Source organism: Phascolarctos cinereus, unplaced genomic scaffold, assembly GCF_003287225.1.
Source record: "Phascolarctos cinereus isolate Bilbo 61053 unplaced genomic scaffold, phaCin_HiC Scaffold_1;HRSCAF=81, whole genome shotgun sequence".
Lineage (NCBI taxonomy): Eukaryota > Metazoa > Chordata > Mammalia > Diprotodontia > Phascolarctidae > Phascolarctos > Phascolarctos cinereus.
The window spans coordinates 72,601,983-72,623,129 of NW_027555514.1; the positions used below are offsets into that span (position 1 = coordinate 72,601,983).

General features: G+C 38.6%; 1 protein-coding gene across 12 annotated transcripts in view; it reads left to right on the plus strand.

The window, feature by feature from the left end:
- The window catches only part of CCNY (cyclin Y), a 286,765-nt gene that overhangs the window by 226,358 nt on the left and 39,260 nt on the right, over positions 1-21,147 (plus strand). For all 12 annotated transcript variants that reach the window (XM_020990387.2, XM_078152440.1, XM_078152424.1 and 9 more), the window contains 4 exons: positions 11,407-11,507; positions 15,861-15,896; positions 19,755-19,812; positions 19,920-20,039. In XM_020990387.2, the coding sequence (XP_020846046.1) occupies positions 11,407-11,507; positions 15,861-15,896; positions 19,755-19,812; positions 19,920-20,039 (315 nt within the window). The remainder of the gene's footprint in view (positions 1-11,406; positions 11,508-15,860; positions 15,897-19,754; positions 19,813-19,919; positions 20,040-21,147) is intronic.

The window sequence follows — 21,147 nt, forward strand, 5'->3', positions numbered from 1 at the left end:
TATTTTTCTGTTATTATATTTTAATCAGATCTGAGTTAAGTATCCATCTGTATACAGATGGGTTAAGAGGTGGCTAAGATGCCTTACAAGGATGAAGTTTCTCATCTTCGGGGGCTTATAAAATGGGTAACTCATTCTTGGCCATACTTCACAGAGAGCTATATAGCATGACGAGCTTATACAGCACGTGGAATAAGAATTGCAGAATTTTTTAATCTGAAGGGACTTGAGCATCCATTTGGGTCCAAGCCCTACCTGAAAAAGAATCTCTGCTCCAGCATATAAAACAAGTGTTCATCCAACTTCTCTGCCTGCAGCCTTCCAGTGAATGGATCTCATTACCTCCTGAGGCTGCCAGTTCTGCTTTTGGAGAGCTATAATTGCTAGGAAGTTTTTCTTTCCATTAGGCCTAAATGTGTCCTCCTACTGCTCCTAGTTTTGCTTTCTGGTGGTGGAGTAGAGGAGGGAAGGGAGAGAACAAAAGGAGAATGAGTCTCCTGGGGACTCTTGCAGATGACGACGTTTCGAATACTAGCAAATATCTGTCTATCTCCCTTGGGCCTTCTCTTCTCCAGACTAAATAGTCCTGGTGCCTTCCGCTAACATTCTATATGGGACGGACTCACAGCTTTTCCTAATCCTGTTTGCCTTCCTCTGGATGCACTCAGACTTAGCAGTGGCCTTCATAAAATGTCATTCCTTCAAACTGAAGACAGTACTCCAGATGGAGTCTGAGCCAGATAAGCGTACAGAAGGAATATCATCTCTCGGCTCTTGGAAGCTGGGCTTCTTTCAGTCAAATCCAAGATTGTCTTGGCTTTGTGTCTGTCTCAATATGCTGTTGACCCACATAGAGTCCACTGAAAAGTCTCCCATTTTGCTTCAGATAAACTTTTGTCTAATCATGCCTTCCCTATTTTGTAACTGGGAAGTTGACTTTTTAAAACTCAGGTTTAAGACCTGACATTTATCCATACAGAATTTTTTCTTATTATAATCAGCTTAATGTTCTAGCCTATTAAAATCTTTATGGATTTTGACTCCATCCTCCATTGTGTCAATGGTACCTTCCCACTTTGTGTCATCTGCTAATGCGGCAAACATGCTTTCCATGCCTTCACTTAAGTAATTGGCAAAAAATATTTAATAGCACGGGGCCCTTTATTGGGCTCCAGCCCACTCCACTCCAGACCTTGCCAAGCTGACATTGGCTGATTAATGATTGACTACTCTTTGAGACCAGCCATTCAGCCACTTCTGGTGCCATCTGATTGTACCCTCCATCTAGTCTTACATCTCTCTGTATTTCACAGGAAGAAAATAAGATACTTTGGTAAATGTTTCACCGAAGTCTAGGTAAAACATATCTGTAGCCTTCACCTGATCTACCAGTTTAGTAACCCTATCCACTCCCCCCCCCAAAAAAAAAAAAGTTTGGCTAGTCTAACATGAGCTGTTTTTTATAAAGCCAGTGCTTCCTTTTTTAGAAATTCACTAGCTGTCTCCTTAATGAACAACTCTAGAATTTTCCCAGCTCACTGGCCTGTAGTTATCTGTAAGCTTTGTTGTGAATGGATTTTGGAGATTTTGGAATCAAGAGACCTGGGCCCTAATCCCAGTTTTACTTCACTGACTCACTCTGGGATTTTGAGGTAAATTGTGTAATCCTCTCAATTTGTCAGTTTCCTTACTTCCAAGCTGAGACGTTTGGATTAGCTGATTTTTAAGGTTTGATTCAACTCATGGATTCTAAGTCTTAACATTAATATTCAAATACACAAATAATCATCATAATTATAATAGTAATAACATTGCATAATATTTATATTAATGGCTGTCAGATTCCTTATGTCTAAACTGAGAGCTTCAAACCAGTTGATTTCCAAGGTCTGATTCAACTCATACATTCTAAGTTTTAATGTTAACATGCAGACACAAAACAATAATTATCATCACTATTGTATGTTATATAATATTTATGTTAGGTTTTTAAATACTATATAAATTTATTATCTGATATGATTATAATAAATATAGAATTATATGTAGTATAATAAACTATATTAATATCATATCCTATAATATATTAGTATAATGGTTATAATATTTATTATTAAAACCACAAGTGATCTGTGATTTCATTATCAAGAATTCCCTCTACCAACGGAGATACTAATCTTATAACCAGTGATTGCATATTGATTGTGTTAATATAACAATCAGTCAAGCATTTATCTTGTTCCTACTATGTGTCTGGCACTGTGCTAGACACTGTGGATACAGACACAAAAATGAAGATGTCTACCTTAGAGGAACTTAGCTTTTCGTCTTGGAAAACTCTATATACAAATGTATCTAACACATAGTAAATATCTATATATGCATACATAGTCATTTTGAAGGGGAAGGCATTACGACCAAGTTTATTGTTCTGGTCAAGAATTATTATATTCTCTCTCTCTCTCTCTCTCTCTCTCTCTCTCTCTCTCTCTCTCTCTCTCTCTCTCTCTCTCTCTCTCTCTCTTTCTCTCTTTGTGAACTGTTCTGCTACAGTAGATTAGAGGAAAGAAGCTATCTCAGTTTTCCCTAGGTAATGAATAGTTCAGGGGAGGCTGAATTTGAGGAAGCTGTTGAGAGAAGGAAGAGAAAAGACTTGGTGGGAAAGGACTAGAAATGCAGAGGCAATATTGCTTGAGCAGCACGTGGGACAGAAATATGTGTCACTTTGGTATAGCATGGGCACTGGGCAGGGGAATAGAGGGAGAACAGGGCATCCAGCTAAGCTTGGGGGAGAGAGAGAGAGAGAGAGAGAGAGAGAGAGAGAGAGAGAGAGAGAGAGAGAGAGAGAGAGAGAGAGCATGTCACGGCGGGGGATAAGGAGCATAGCCTTAATAGAGTGGGTCGTAGGGTGTGTTGTCAGACACCAAGGATTGTGGAATGAAGGAGTCAGCATTGGCATTGCTAACTGCATGCCTGCTTCAGATTTGTCTTTGCCAGAGAGTCTTGATTCCATGTTTATCTCAGTGTTCTCATCCAGTTTTTTTAATTGAACTGTTGCAGACTGTCAATCATATGTGCCAAGACATTTATTTTAATATAGGGCAGAAGATCTTTGAGTTCTAAAAAGAACTAGCAATGCTTGCGTTAGTAGATGCACGTGTCCTCCACGGTAATGTGAAGCTTGGTTAAGGGTTGGCCATCCATTTTGTACATTTGGTGAACCAAATGCTTTCTCTGGCCCCAGAAACCCTTCTGTACTTATGCAGAGCTTGTCTGCTTTCACAGAAACCAGGAAGGGAGGAGAGAGGACCCACAGGGTACCAGCCTGGCCGACAGGCTCACTGCTGCAGGGCATGCCCACTGTTAATGGCATCTCACTGTAGTGCAGTAGGAAGAGAGCTGTCTCTGGACTCGAGCATCTGGCTCGAGGTCCCACCGCTGCTGCTTGACTCACTCTGGGACCTTCAGAAAATGACTCCAACCTTCTTGAGCCACGTTCCCTCATTTGTAAAAGGAGACATTATACTACATGTCATTTAAGAGTCTTTCTAGCTTTTTGGTCTATGATTGTAGGATTATGTTCATAAAGGTTTTCTGTGATATAGCTCCTTGCTGGTCATCCTGATTTATAAATTTTCTCATATCCATTAGAAACTCATTAATTTAGACTCCTGGAATTTGCGAGATTTTTGAACACATTACCTAGGAAGTAAAATACCCTTAAATACTGAGCCCAACGATTCTTATATGCTGAAGGCCCTTTGCTGTTTGTCAGATTATTTTTAAATGTAAGCCTAAGGTGAATTTTAACTTTTAAAAGCATTTCTCATTTTACAACATAGGTCAGTATCTTGGTTTTTAAAATAGGCTGCATTTGAAGGGAATAAAGATATGTTGTTTAAGGTGATTTTACAACTGGGACTTTTCACAAATTTGCATGGATCTTTTCTCCACATCTGCTCTCTCCTTATGAATTATGATTTGGCACATGGTGGATGTGAGCAGGCTACAAAGGATTAAAATAAGAAGTCATGGTGTAAATGCTGTTTTGCAAGAAATGTATGACCAGAAAAAAAAGCTGGGCTGGTCACATAGCTAGATCTAGCAGGGTATTAATGGATGGATAATCCATATACTCCACTGCCTACACCATGTAACTGGAAAATGAGAAAGGCAATATAGGTGGGCCTCACGTGGTGAACTTATCAAAGGTTGGACAGGTGTGATTGGTTACTGGAAGGAATTCCCATGTTGATAAGATCACAGATCATTTTGAAATATTGTATTTTTAGAATGCAGATATCAAAAATATATCTAATTAGATTTTATTTTTCTGTGTATATTTTTAATCTTTTAGACTCATGGCAAGTTATATTTGTTATTCTTAGGGAAATCCATCTGTGCTACTTATGGGACCTACTCATGTAAGATTATGTCATCCATATTCTCTTCCAATCTCCCTCTTGGGCATATAAACAAAAAATATTCTCAGGCTATAGCCACCATATTTAGTTCAGTTGCTTGGCAAGCAAAGCGATACATTTATTAAGTAAGTAATTATGATGTTGCAAGATGCACATATACCTAAGTGTGTGCTGTGTTTGAATATACGTATACAATTCCCATTTATTCAGAAAGTTTCAAGAATTAATTATTTTGGTAAAATGAAAATTGAGTAATTTGGTTAACTGAGAGTTGTGTATATATATATGTGTATTAGTGTTTATTTTGTTGTGTGTATGTATATTTATATGTGTATATACTGATGTGTCGTATGTTTGTGTGTGCATGCATATATCTATATATGTATGTGTGTGCATACAAATCCATACAACACATATCTACGTATGTACACACACCAGACATGGACTGTAAATTTTGAAAGAATCACAATGCAGGAGACATGGACTTAAATCTTAAAATATCTTGAGTCTGATACAATATTTTTTTGCTGATTTCATAATCAGACAGTGCGTCAGGGTCATCTCTATGAACATCAGTTGCCATTGGACCAGATCATAAATTTGGGTGGTTGTAGGAGATTTGACTAAATTACGATGACAGTGTGACTCACATGGTGAAGTAGGTTTTTCTGGTTTGGGGTTTGGTTTTTTGGGGGGAATTTTAAAAGAATTCTTGATAATCAGTTTATTTGCTTGCTGTTTGTATCTTTCTCATAAAAGCAGATTGTGGAGCAATTTATTTCTCCATATCTTCTCCTCTTCCCTCAACCAAAATTTCTAGTTATTGAAAGTTTTCAGTTGCTTAGATTTCAGATAAATAGAGTTTATTAAGTTTGAATCACAATATTGAACAAATTGCTAAAAATTCTAAATTTGAGAATGTAACAAGTTGCATTAAAAAAATCAAATGCCATATAGTTGATGATTAAGAAACTTCAAATGTGAAATGATTTGAAAGCTTTGCGAGTTCAGTCGCTTATTCCCTTGACGTTAGTATCTGGCACATCTAGGACTTTTGTAAATTAGTAGTTAGCACTGGGAGACCTATACTAACAGCATGGGAGAACTCAAACAGCTGGGCAGCTTTCCCGCACTGAGGCTTGTGTTTGTTTGGCCTCTGAAACTTTCAGGTCCTTTGTGCAGCTGTGTCTGCTCTGTGACATTCATTTTAGTTAGCTAATGGAGGTAGTTCTATAGCCTGTGGAGGGGGGGGAATGAGGCTGAGGAATGGAAAGAGCAGGAAAGCAGTCACCCTTTCTCTCAGAGGGTTGTCCATACTCTAATGTTGAGAGGAATGTGCCCTAAGAGGAAACAGAAGTCATTTACTGTCAATTTTGCTCCATTGTTGGCAAAACTGCAAAAGTGATTCCCTCTTCCTTTAAAAAAAAAATTCAAGCACTAATGAAGAATTTCTGAATGTGTTTAAAACATGGAAGCATGTACATATCTGTACCGATATATGTATGTAAATTTGAATCCATATTTTAATATATAGCATATCTTTATATTGCTTAAATTAAAACGTTCATTTCTTAGTTTTCATCAGGACATTTGGTGCCTGATCTTACAGCCTGCCACCCTGACTAGCTGCTACCCTGCAGAAGCTTCAAAGGAATTTTTACCATTTTCAAAGTCACTAAAATACCATAGCCACTGACAAAGAGAGAGAACCATTTGTACATATTTAGATTTTCCTAATGAGACTGTTAGAGTTTAATTCCGTCAACCTGGAAATGTCAAGTAAAAGTTGACATTTAAGTTGTAACTTGGACTTGATCTGCTTTCCTTCTGTTCTTTCCTTAAACAGCCACAGAAGAGTGTGAGCTTAAGTAGTCATGGGCCCAAGTACAAACACTGCCTTTTAGATTTCCTTGTGGGTTATTTGATTGTGGCTAGCCATTCGATGTAGAAGGGAGATAGCTCTTGAATTCAGGAGAACCAAGGGTGTTGCTTGGATTTCAGATATATGGAGGTTATGATGTTATGAAGCACATGATCTTGATGTTGAATAAATTACTAAAAACACTAAATGCTCTTTCATGTGACAAGTCGCATTAAACGTCATATGCCTTATAGTTAATAATTAAGAGGGTACTTAACCTCTTGGTTTCTGTTTCTTTTGGTAACAGGAGGATAATAATACCTACTTCACAAGGCCATTGTGAAGCTCAAATTAGATCATGGATGCAAAGTACTTTGTGAGCTTTAAGGCATTTTATTATTATTATTATGACAACCAGTGTTCAAGACTTAGTAATGTTTTGGTAATATAGCAATGTAGCCTCCTTAATAACAACATATAAAATGATTGTTTTGGGGACTCATAGTTCCCTCAATCATCCTAATTTATGGGGGATAAATTTTAAAAGAAGAATTTGCTTGTTCTTCACTTGTCAAAGGCCTTAAATGTTTGTAAGTTTCATATTTTTTTTAATGCTAGCCACCTTATTTTAATATATTAGTTTTTTTATTTTTAAAAAATTTTATTAATTTATTTTGATTTATCAACAATCACTTCCATATGCTTTTGAGTTGAAAATTTTTCTCCCCCTTCTTCCCCCCCCCTCCCCAAGACGGCACACAATCTGATATAGGCTTTACATTTACATTCCCATTAAACACATTTTCACATTAGTGAAGTTGTAAGTAAAAATTAAAACCAATAGGAGGAACCATCAGAAAGATGAAACAAAACTCAACAGAAGGTAAAAATAAGTGATAGCGATTCTACTTCCATAGTTCTTTCATTGGATGTGGACAGCATTTTCCATCCCGAGGCCTCTGGAGATGTCTTAGATCCTTGTAATGCTGAGAAGGGTTCAGTTTAACAATATTAGTCATTGCATAACATGGCTGTTATTGTGTACAAAGTCTTCTTGGTTCTGCTCACTTCACTCAGCATCAGACCATATAAGTCTTTCCAGGTTTTTCTGAAGTCAGCCTGTTCATCATTTCTTATAGCACAATAGTATTCCATTGCATTCATATACCACAACTTGCTCAGCCATTCCCCAATTGATGGGCATCCTCTCAATTTCCAATTCTTTGCCACCACAAAAAGAGCTGCTATGAATATTTTTGTACGTGTGAGTCCTTTTCCCATTTGTTTGATCTCTTTGGTATATAGCCCTAGAAGTACTATTGCTGGGTCAAAGGGTATGCACATTTTTGTAGCCCTTTGGGCATAGTTCCAAATTGTTCTCCAAAATGGTTGTATCATTTCACAACTCCACTAACAATGTATTAGTGTTCCAATTTTCCCACATCTTCTTCAACATTTATTATTTTCCTGTTTTGTCATGTTGGCCAATCTGATAGGTGTGATGTGGTACCTCAGAGTTGTTTTGATTTGCATTTCTCTAATCAATAATGATTTAGAGCATTTTTTCATTTGACTATATAGATGGCTTTAATTTCTTCATCTGAGAACTGTCTGTTCATATCCTTTGACCATTTATCAATTGGGGAATGGCTTGTGTTCTTATAAATTTGTCTTAATTCTCTATATAATATTAGTTTTAGAGTAAAGAATGAGACAACTAATTACATGTAGACCTTAAAAGTCCCTTTAAAATCTGCTAAACAAGATTGATTGTCTATAGTTGTTTGGGATATGAAGAGGCCAGGGACTAATTTCAAGCTCCCTTTGGGATAATTTCATTATTTGCTAGAGAACATACTTTAGCTGTCAACATAAACACACAAAACTAAATGGAAATTTGACTGCTGTCCAGAGAATCTAATTTTTTTAAATTAAAAATCCACTTTAGAATCTCAATTATACAGCTAGTGTCTACTGATCACAATACCCAGGCAGAATGTCAAAAATCCACTTAGTTTTAGATTAAATGTCACTTATTTGTAACTTACATTATTTTTTCCTTACCAGTCATTGTCTATGTAACTTCCTCAGTTTTAAATTTCACCAGTGAGCTCAATACTTCTTAAAATGTGAAGTGCCATATTGGTCCCTCAGAATGTATATTGGTTAAAATTAGGGTACAGTCTATAATTATTCTCCCAGTAAAAAAATTACAACAACATCGGTAAAGACCAAGAGAGCAGCAGTGATGTAAATGAGTGTAATGATTATTTGTATGGAAAGAGATAAATTTAAAAAAAAAAGTTTCTTAGCCTTCCTTTCATAATAGCTTTAGGGTTGGGAATAATATATAGGAAATGTGGACTTAGAGGAGTAGTTTATTGTCACAATGCTCTGGGGAACAAGTTTGTAATATAAAACAAAGCTGAAATTATTGCTTCTTCTACAAATACAGGACTTCATATGTCCCAAGGGATATTTTTTTTCTTCCTTTCATCTCTGTGACACACTCACAGGACTCCTCCCTTCTCTATCACCAAATGTCATTCAACCATCTGTTATTTATTGGAATTATAATATGTTGCAGAAATGGGGTGGGGTGGTTCTATGTTGAGTTAGAAGGTTAGTCATGACCTCTTACTTGCCCCCAGCCTCTCAGACTCATTAGTGACTCCCTCTTCTCCATACTCCTAGAGAACAGGTTTTCCTTTGAAAAAGGTGGTTAGTGGTACAGTCCCACCTCCCAATGCCAGCTAGACTGTTGACTCATTTGCCTAGAAAGAGCTGGGTTTGAATTTTTCAATTCGTTCTGAGTTGTTACAGTTAATCAGTAATTACGTTTCTATACTTGAAGACCCCAGCGAGAGAGAATATGCTCCATCACAATAATGCAACTGTAAATCTTTCTTTCCTTCAAGGCGCTCTGTACTTTGTTTGAGCAAGGACGAACACAGTTTAGCAATTCATTGGTCATGATCAGATTTGTCATACTTAAAAAAGAGCAAAAGAAAAGACTGACAGATTCATAAGAAATGGAGAGTCAAAGGGATGGGTACACACAGGTACATACTTCTGTGTGAGAGGCAGAGGGGGAAAGGGAAGAAGAAAAATTGCAGAAATCACTGGGTCTTCAGACCAGTGGGGCAGCCATCTTGGTGATACACCATCCATCCCCAGTATACCTACTGCTCAATTCTCCCACACAAGTTTCATTTCTAGAGGCTGTGCATCCTTTGACTAGTGCAATCTTCTCCATGGCTTCTCTTCCAGTCACGATAGTTGCCTCTCTTTTCACTGCCTGGGTGCCTACATGTTTGTTGTCTGTGAAGGTGATCCCCCCTGACCTTGGAATCTTCAGCTGTCCCCACCATCCCTTGGGATTGGATAGGGGCTAGCTTGTCAGGCGGGGGTGGTCCCTGTTATCCATGGGGTAAAGGCAGCTCCCCTGGACAGTTGGGATTAGACTCAGTGAGCTTTCTGTCCCAAGTCAGTAGGTGTCCCATATGTTCTTGGTGGTATCAAGACTTGACATAATTTTACACATAGCTAGTCTAATCTTTGGAGAGTAAATTCCTCTTTCATCCTGGTTGACCTGGTTCCTGCTAATTTGATGTTATCCTTATGACATCTCTTGGCTTTTGACTCTGCTCTCTGCTTTGAGGATTCTTATCTTTACCTGTATTTCCTTAGATAAAATAAGTATGAAAATAATGGACCTAGGTCCTCTTAAATACAAACTATAGCTACCAAGATTGTTTTCTAAATACTGTGGAGGCTTATGCTTTGGTGTCAGCCAGCTGTTCCCCAAACCTGCCTGACTATCCCCACCCACATCCACCTGCTCTCCCCTCCCCATTTCTTGGCTTCTGCCAATTATGGACATTTTCTCTAACTGCTTGGACTCATATGTTTTTATAGGGCTTAGAACTATAAGGGGATTTCGATCCTTTAGTCTGACCCCCTCCTTAGTTATGGAACCTAAGGCCTACAGAGATCACATTGATTTCTCTACAGTCACACAAGTGGTAACATCATTAGTATTTAAGCCCAGGTCCTTTCATTCCTTAAAAAGAGATTCACTTAGGAGTTTGGCTTACAATGGGTGGCAGAATATATTTGGACCAACTGAATTTATGCAAGACCTAAGCAGTTATTCATTTCTTCTGCTTTCTGATGTATCAGCTTATAACACATTTTTAAAACAGATTTTTCCATCACTTAAATCAATAACTTTACTTTTTCATCTCTCACATAGTTCTGAAAAGCAGATAGGTCAAGGGGACAAATGTTAATGTAACATGCATCTTATATTAAGTATATCTTATAAAGCCTAATGTGTTAATGGCCTCTAAGTTTCAATTACACCCATAAGAATTAGAGAGAGAAAGTTGATTCTGTGGAATCTTGTCATACTAGTGGCAAGGTAGACAAGGATCCTTCCTATTGTTGGCTGTGGGAAACTCACAGTATGGGAACTCCTTCCACTGGAGAAGATGGTAACTCAGCTCTGACCTATGACTCAGTAGATAACTCCTAGGGAGTTGCCTGAGGAACTCTGAATTATAGCCCTTCAGTGACAGAGAACCCTAGCATGTACTTTTGAATCTTGCCTCGGGCACTTATTAACTGTATGACCCTGGACAAGGCACTTAATTTCTTGGTTGCCTCAGTTTCCTCATACGTAAATTGAGGTTATCAATAAGTATGTGCCTCACAGGGTTGTTATGAGGACCAAAGGGGATATGTTAAAAGCTCCTTGCAAACCTTAAGCACTGTATAAATGCTAGCTATTTTCACTATTATTGTGTTTACAGGGGACTTAATTTTCCTCACCCATACCACTGGATTCATGTTACTCAATAGCATGGTTTTTCTGCTCTTTCTTTTTTAATGCAGAGTTTGTACTTTATTTTTTTTAAACCCAGTCAGAAGAAAATGCTTTTGTACTTTGGTAGATAAAACCTTTTAATCCTGTTCTCATTGGGATTTAAGAAACTTTCACTGAGATTGCTATTTTTTGTGGGTGATCATCGCCAGTGAAGGTGGGTGGGTGGGGGTCTCTGAGAAGAGCATTCAGCAAGTATATAATTGTCATCATTTTGTTGCCTTGTTGTTTCCTAGCATCCTCCAGGACAGATGGGAAGGAAATACAGCTCCTGTTCCACTATTTTCCTAGATGATAGCACAGTCAGTCAACCAAACCTCAAGTATACAATTAAATGGTGGGTATTCAGATCCATGCCTTCACTTCCTCTGCTAGCATGCCTTAATGATGGCTTAAAGAAAAATGTGTGTGTGTGTGTGTGTGCATGCGTGTGCATGTGTGTGCATGTTTGTGTGGTTGCAGCATCACTGTATCAAGAAAGTTGAAGAAGTGGTTATGCTTATGAAATGTATGGGACTTAAGGACGTATGGGGTGTAGATCACCTTTTAAAAGAAGGAACAAGGGGGAAGCAGGTGTTCTTTGCCTCTTGTCACTGCAGTGGTCCCACCCAATTTCCAGTGCTCTTCCTTTCAGGGATGATAAGAGCAGTAGCAACCCAACTTCTAGGCAGCCCAGATGGCTCGTGGGAGATCATGAGTAGCTAGGGTCATGGGGGTGAAGTAGCCAACACTTATTGATGGTTACATGTTTCTTTCCTTCTCTCCTTCCTTTTCCCTCCTTCCTTTTCTCTTTCTATCCTTTTCTCTTTTCATTTCTTTTTATTTTAAACCTATCAACCATCAACAAAATATTGAAATAAAATGGAAAATGATTGCACACAATTTAAAAAAAATTAAAGGAATTTTTTTTCAAATGTTCCTTATTTTGTTAGAAATTTAAAGTATTGGCTCTCTCATATCCTCATACAACATGCCCTTTCCTCCTCACCATTTCTTTTTAAGGCCAGTCTAGCACAACACTCCTCTAGCACCTTTTCTTCAAAAATGTAAGACTGTTTCAGGATGTTGAATATTAAAAGCAAAAGAAGATAGTGAGAAGACAAGCGTGGTGTAGTGGTGAGTGCCCAGAAGTGGCCATCAGCCGCCCTGGCTTCTCATTTAAGCTCTGACCCCTGGCAGGACTGTAAGCAAGCCACATCACCTCAGCAAGACTCAATTTCCTCATCTATTAAATAAGGGAGTTGGTTCTATAAAGTACGTTCTGCCTAGAGCATTCTGACACAGCCAACGTTGAAGTCATCATAATGATGAACCTGGAATAACACTTCAGAGCTTACAAAATGTTTCCTTTACTTCAGCTCGAGGAAGTAGCTGGTAGGAGTTATCATCATCCCCAACTGACAAATAAGAGACCACACAGAGATGGCATCCCTTGAAATCTGAGGACAACAGCTAAGCCCCAAGAAGGGCCCTAAGACACCTATGTCCTCTTCTAGGAAGGTGTGTGTTTGTGTATGGATATAGATACACGTATACACACATAGATGCATGCAGATACACATGTATACATAATACATGTATGTATATATGTATATATATATATATATATATATGTATATGTTAAAGCTGTTAATTTTTTTTTTTAGTCATTCAGATTCTCAAAAAAATGTAGGCTTTCATTGAGCCAGGTTCTCTAGTTTGTATGATGCCATTCTTGATGCTGTCACTGACAGCTATGATATCGCAGCCTAATAAACCAATAAGCCTGCCTTGAGTACCGGCTTTGTGCACGGCACTATATTGAGTGGGATGGAGAAGACTTTACTGCTTAGATACAGCCTACTGTTTAAATAGAATCCCCCCCCCCAATATATATTATCTTTGTCAAGTGACTAATGGAAATATGGTCTATTCTCTCATTCCATTAGTGTTTATGGGCTCAGTAAGTTGTGTTGATTATAAACCTATGTCTCATGATTCATGGTGGAAAGAGAGGTATTTGTGATAGCTTGGCTGCTCTTTATTTGTGGCCTTGTCTAATAAGACCCTTGGTTCACAATCTACTGCATGGACATAGCTGTTGAAAATGTTCCTTTAGACTAAGTTGTTACTGTTTATTGAAGGAAAATGAGAAGCTGGCAAGAACTGTGTCCTCTCATCTCACTGGCTGATGCTTGAGAAAAGCACAAAATGCAGAAGCTCCTGATTTTCTTTAATCTTGGAAGCAGGAAGAGATTTAGAGTAAGGCAGACACACCCCTATCTCTACAGTGGCCACCAGTGAATTCCTTTGTGTTGGGGTTATTGTCTAAAAATCGCATGAAAGTTACACACACACACACACAAAGGGTCCCAGCTTTGGACAGCTCATACTTTCTCCGTACTGTTAATGTCTAAACCACCCCCGATTTACAAGGGATCCTCCCCACAGATTTCGTGCTCATCCCCATCTCCAAAGTCACATATACTTACAGAGTGCAAAAGCCATTAGTGCTTTCAGGGAATGAGCAGTTTCAGAAGTAGAAGGGAATAGACTGAAAAGAATACCTTAGAGGAACTGACCTTAATGGTAGGCCCCAGGCACCCTGCCTATGTCCTGACCTAAATGCTGTTCCATACATTACTGGCAGTTTTTTTTTTTCCTTCCATTTCCCTTTGTTATACTGCTTGAAATTTTACTCGTAGAGGTTTAAGTGGGCTATCAATCATTGACACATTAGTGTGAACTAACTAGTTCAGTTAGGTTAATTTTCTCCCAATGCCTGAGATCAGTTGCTCTGAAGGAAGAAGAGTTTTGATTAGAAAGTGGAGGAATAGGTAATTTGATAGAGTGGAGTTCTTTGGGAGAAAGGCTGGTCTGAGAGGGTGCTGCAGTTGAAATTGCATGTGGGTAACAAGGATCTCTGGAGAAAAGCCCCAGGAGGTGGTAGAGGGATAGGGAAATGGAGAATTCTAAAACCAAACAATCTGTTAGAAAATTTGGCCCACTTCCAGGACTTTCTACTCTAAAATGGTAATGAGGGAGCAGTTAGATGGTACAGTGGATAGAGCACCGGCCAGTGAGTCAGGAGGACCTGAGTTCAAATCTGGCCTCAAACACTTGACAATTACTATCTGTGTGACCCTGGGCAAGTTACTTAACCCCATTGCCTAGCCAAAAAAAAAAGGGTAAGGAAATTAGCTTCATCTTTTTGGTTCTCTTCTTTCCTTATTGTACTGCATGACTCCTGATCTTAGAACCCTAAAGTCACATTGGAATTATGTTGATCTAAGACCTTAGTACCATTTCTGTAATTCTGAGCTTGTAAATCCCTTTTTTCAAAAATGCTTTTAAAGATTCCAAAAGTAGGTGGATATCGATTTTCTTATTGTTCTGAGGTGCTTTAAAACTCCCCTTTCTTTGAGCATTAACTGTTAGGACTGGAAAAAATGATTCTCAGGAATGGAGTTTTATTTCTTACTTGTAAGGAAAATTAGCTAAAAACTGGAGGTATTTCGAATTCTCAGCATACTGATTAAGAGCAAATTAGGAAGTTCAGGGATTTTTCCACACTGTAAAGCTGATGTACTGAAGGGCAACTACCATGATGACTCATAGAACGTTTCCTGATATTACTGACAAAGCTAGAATACTTGTTTGGATGGACCATTGGGCACAAACCCAATGTGCTGTTTCTCTCAAGCTCAAACCAAAACAAAACAGACTAGGAAATCTGTGTAAAGCAGGGGTGAGGATCCTGCTGGCCTCGAGGCCACGTGGGGCCCCCTAGGTCCTCAAGTGCAGCCCTTTGACTGAATCCAAGTTTGGATTCAAAGGGCTGCTCTTGAGAACCTAGAGGGCCCCACGTGGCCTCGAGGCTGCAGGTTCCCCACCCCTGGTGTAGAGTATTCTCAGATCCAAAAAGGAGGGGAAAAAAAGGCATTTTCTTGCCTCACACCAACCATTTGGAGATTTTTCCACTAAGATACTTCATATATTTAGTAGGATTTCAGAAACTAAATGAAGATGCTTGAAGAGTTTGCTAAGAGAAGGTAACTGTTTTAAAAGAAAAAAATGACTAGCAAACTGCTTTGGGCAACTTTAATTTACATTTTCTCAGCTGTTGTAACATAATTACAAAGTTTCAGGGTAGTAGGTAATAGATTAAAAAACCCTTCTAGGTGTTCTGCTATGGCACTTAATGCAGCTTTGAAGTATACAATGTGCCTATGTATTAATAAGATCCTAGTATTGATAGATGCAGGAGGAGAGGGGGCTTAAGGACCATCTTATCCAGCCTCTTCATTTTACTGATGAGGAAACTGAGGTTGAAAGAGGTGGTGTGATTTGACTACAGTCTCATAGTAAGTAGCAGAGCTGGTGTTGATACTCAAGCCCCCTAACTCCACACCCTGTGCACTTTCCACCACACCGTGTTAAAGTCTGACAAAATCTGGCACATGCAGTGATTTCTTTATAAACATTGAGGGACCAGTTCTAGTTTTGCAGAAAAAAGATAATGTAAATTGCAGCACCGGTCAAGGGAGAGAGAGGTAGTTATATTTTTTCCAACTACATATTCTAGATTTGATTTCTAAATGAGGGAATGATATGCAAATGTAGACATTTGTGATCAGATGGTGTTTCTTTCTATGGTAAGTTCCTGATTTTTAAAAAAATAAAACATTAACTCTTGTGTTTTGCTTTACAGTGTAGCACTTGCAATATATTATCACATCAAAAACAGGTATGTGGATAAAAATTTCTTTCCCAAGATGTTAAAAAAAATCATCTTTATCTTTTTTCCTTACTTAAACTATAGGACTTGTACCTTGAAATCACATTTCCATAGGACTTCTGAATTTGCTATAATTCCTTATACCCTCTGAGCACACATGCAAGTCCTTCCATAACACACAGCTCCTCTTGAACTGGGTGGAGTCCACACATGTAATAAGAAAAAGATGAGACGCTAACAGGAAGCCTGCCAGTTGCCCCCAAATGTCTGCTGGATAATCATTTCTTATAGATTAGAGTGGATACCTCTGATTATTCCCATTATATAGAATTAAAAATTCTCAGACTATGGAACTTCATAAAGAAATTGCAAAAGGCATTTTGCACTAACAGGAAAGCACAGTTTGAAGCAATTTTAAGTACAGTTTTACACAGTTAAAAACATCTCACTCTGGGGGATACCCCAAATTTGGAAGTTGATTATGAGAGAATGTTACATACATTGAAGTGTTTCTGTTTTACCATCATGAAGCATGATGCATAGGTTCACATGAAACTGGAAAATGCATTTTTTTAAAAAAACTACAGAACAGGACATCTTAATATTGTCTCATGAAACAGAATAAAACATAACAAAAACCAAAGCCTTGTCTGGTTTCTTGTTTTTGTGATTCTTACCCAAATTTGCCAATCTTGCCCAGACTAACCATTTAAATACCAAAGGACAGTGCAGCCTTATTGGTGCAGCATTCAGATACCAAAACAACTTTGCTGCAATGTTTCCAAGCATTTTCTGCTAACTTCATAGTAACATGCCACATTAAAGTTCAGCAGTGGTTAGGCAAGGCAGTAAACATTTATTAAGCACTTTCTATGTGCCAGGCAGTGTGCTAATCAGTTATTGATGAGCTGGGTGCAATGGTGAACATCTGGGACAGATACCAATGAGAAGAAAGGGAAGATGATGTTAACATGTGTGATAAATCTGAGCATTATAACCTGTAGGTCTCTTGGGGAAGAGGTAGCATCTCTTCCTGACCCATTTTCTGCTTGATAAATTATACTGGCTGAAAACTTGGAACCTGTGACAGGTCTATTTGCTTGATAGAGAGAATGCTATTTAAGTGGAATATACATCCATGAAAGGAGGTGAAAGGAAGCAAGATAAGTTCAGTGTAAATGAGCTTCAGAAAAGATTCATTCCCCGCCTGTCCCCCACCTCCTCCCCAAGAGGCATTGCAGCTCTAGTTTCTCAAGCCCCATCCAGATTCTTTTAGGGAGTTTCTTCCTCCATCTTCAGTGCTACGACCCTCATGTCATTTTGTACTTTTTTCTGGACTTCCTGGATGGCTATTCAATGGTTTTTAAGTTTTGAAAAGGAAAAAAAAGAGAGAGAGAGACACTGTTGAACTGCCCAAGAAAATTCAGTGCTGAGTCGTTAGACTATGTCACTCAGATAACACTCAGAAAATAAATTGAGGGGCATTGTTAGTGTGTTAATGTTGTGTGTAACGTTAGTGTATAGCACCAAAGTGTGTAATGGTGGTATGAGCAACACTGTTGTTGGTGCTACAGAGAAAGGGGGCTCTTTAAGATTTTAGGTTTGTTCTGCCTCAGTGGCACTGATGTTTAGCTGAAACTTTTGAAAATCAGGCTTGTGGTTGCTTGTATTTACAGTAGCAAAGGCAAAGCAGGCAATAGTTGACCCTCCTTGAAAAATAATCCAGTCTGTGCCTGGACCAAAAGTCACTTGTGTGATTCTCTGCTGGATTGTAAACTCTGGAGGGGCAGGACTCTAGATCTTGTTATTCCTAGTCAACCACAGTTCTGTGGACATGGTAGGCATTTAAGAAATGTTTAATAAGAATAATAGCATTCATATAGCGCTTTAAGGTTTGCAAAATACTTTACTCATATCTCATTTGAGCAAATTGAGTTCCTTAGGAATTCCAGTTTTGTAAATATAGGGTAGTGCATCTGAAGGCGTTCTGCTGTCCTCTTTCCTCTTTTATTCTTTAATCAGACATTTTAAGGAGAGGGAATTTTCTGTTTGCCTACAAATATATACAAATTGTATGTAGCACATTGGAAAGAACACTGTCTCTCACATCAGAGGACCAGGGTTCAGATCTCATCTCTAATGTTCCTTACCTGTGTAACCTTGCGAAAGTTACCTAACAGCTTTGGGATGCAGTTTCCTCATCTGTAAAATGAGAAGATCAGATTAGATTACCTCTGACGACCTCTCTTCCAGTCTGGATCTATGATTGTCATCCCAGAATTTTTAAGCTTCTTGTTATGTTCAACTCTTTGTGACCCCTTTTGGGGTTTTCTTGGCAGAGATATGCTGGATGGCTTTGCCATTTCCTTCTCAAGCAGCTCATTTTACAGATGAGGGAACTGAGGCAAACAGGGTGAAGTGACTTGCCCAGGGTCACACAGCTAGTAAGTGTCTGAGGCTGCATTTGAACTCAGAAGAGGAGTCTTCCTGATTCCAGGCCCAGGGCTCTATCTACTGTGCCACCTAGCTACCAAGGTTCTCTTATATGCAAGGAATTGTGCGCAAGGAATCCGAATGAAGAGATATAAGCCAGAAACAAAATGATGCTTGCCATCAAAGAATTTTTAGTCTCATGAATACCTTCTCTGGTTTTCTTTAGCAAAATGTTTTGGAAGAACAGATAACAGAAATCCCATTGTGCTAACTTAAAGAATTCTACAAATATATCCCACCTAACAAGATTAATTAATTAGTGAAAACATGATAGGTAAAATATTATTCCTGGGGACAGTTAGTCCAGTGGGGACAATATCATAAAAGTTGCATATAGGCAATAGGATTGGCAGAAAAGTGAGAGGGGTTTTATAATATTAAGGTGAAGCTAGCAACTTTATTGCAAAATAAAACCACCCCAAAATACAACAGTAGGGAAGTATTTGAGAGTGGGAATGGGGGCGGGGGTGGCAGGGAGGTGTATTCCTATATGTATTTTTTAATCTGGTTAGAAGCTTAATATCTTGAAAGTTATCCAGGCACTATTTTATCAGTTAAGCATAATAGCATGCATGTAATCTTGTTCAGTATACAAAGAGACCAAGGTTAAAGTTGGAATTATTTCACTAGCTAAATTGAATGTGGAAATCACAAATGGATCCCTGGGGGCGTTTCCTGTTCATAGCCTAAGATTTCTTTCCCACCAGTGACAGCTTAGCAGTGGTTTTAACTGATGCCCCAGTCAGTGTCTTTTCAGGAACAGCTGGAGATCAAAGAGTGGAGATATTGCAGGAAGAGTTTCTTTCCTTATGGTGTATTCAAATGCATACATATACACACACCGAGTACGATATATGTATATTGTGTACATATCCCTATATGCATACACACATGTGTGCATGCATATGCATATATTCACACATGTATATACATGGGCAAATACATACGTATAAATGTAATTATACTCATATATTCATATATATACATATATAAAAGCAGAAAACTTCATTAGTATATATGTATACATAAACACACATACATGTATGCATATGTATACACACACACACCCCCAATAACATCCTACACATATTTATAAAAATATGTATAGGGAACAAAAGGCCCAGATTTTCTCCATAGTACAATTTATGAAGTATGAATCATTGCTACTGCATGGACTTCTAAAATAAAAATGATTTCACTGTAGCATGGACATAAAGGGATTATTGAATGGTCACTGATGGCATTCCTTCAAGTCACACACTTCATCAATGCCTTTCTGAAATACATCCAAATTAAAATGTATTTTTGCTAATTTTGTGAATGGCACATGTTCTTATAGATGGTAAATTCTACATTCTTTTTTTTCTTCCTCAGGGACACAGATGGAAGGATGCTCTTAGATATTTTTGATGAAAATCTTCACCCCCTTTCGGTAATCTCTTTCCCTCTTCCCTGCCTTGTTTTATGAGATAGAGCTTCATTATTTTTCTGCCCTTCCGGTTCGGAGGTGAGTCATCTGAAAATGATTTCCTTCTGCAGAAATCCGAAGTGCCACCAGACTACGACAAACACAACCCAGAACAAAAGCAGATTTACCGGTTTGTTCGGACGCTGTTCAGTGCTGCCCAGCTGACTGCTGAGTGTGCCATTGTCACCCTGGTGAGTCTCTGCGGGGCATTGCCAAGGCTTCTCTTGATTTCCTGGTGGTACCGAGGCGGTGGACAATTTACAGATCAGAAGTCAGGAGATCCGGGTTTTAGTCCTGGCTCTTTGTGACCTTTCTGGGTGTTAGTCACTGTGGATTGATACAGTGAAGGCATTAGTCTGGGTGACCATTGAGGTCCTTTCTGGCTCTAAAACTATGATCCCAAGACGAAGTGAGACCTTTTCAGGAATAGGATTCCATGATTCTTGCCCCTGTCTGGTTTTTGATGACTAAAAGTCATGCATCCTGCTTTAGCAGATGATAACAATCAGAGCCAACATTTATGTGGCACTTACTATGTGCTGGGCACTGAACTAAGTGCTTAATTAGCAGTTATTATTTCATTTGATCCTTGCAGCAACTCAGAGAGGTAGGTACTCATTTTACAGGTGAGGAAACTGAGGCATACAGCGGCTAAGTGACATGCCGAGGTCACTCGCACAGCTACTGAGAGTCTGAGGCTGCATTTGAACTCAAGTCTTCTTGACTTCAGGCCCCAGTGCTCTATCCACTGCACTCCCCAGCTGCCATTTGCCTAGTGCTGACATTTATATGGTGGTTTAAGATTTGGAAAGTGCTGTATAGTAACACCTGAAGTTTATAACCTGGATTTAATCATTTTGTATTTCTAGGAGACTAAGCCTCCAAAGTCTTAAAAGAGGCCAGGAAGCCCTTCACTCTCAGGCTGGAAGTCTTCTCTTTTTTTAAATTTTTTAACATTTTTATTTAAAGTTTTGAGTTCCAAATTCTATCCCTCCCTCCCTCCACACCCCCTCCTTGAGACAGCAAGCAGTCAGATATAGGTTATACATGTGCAATTATGTAAAACATTTCCATATCAATTATTTCATGTGAGAACACTCAAACAAAAGAAAGAAAGTAAAAATAGCATGTTTCAGTCTGTATTCAAGCAATATCAGTTCTTTCTCGGGAGGTGGATAGCACGCTTCATCATGAGTCCTTTGGGACTGTCTTGGGTCATTGTCATGCTGAGAATAGCCAAGTCATTCACAGTTCTTCATCAGACAATGTTGCTGTTCCTGTGTACAATGCTCTCCTGGT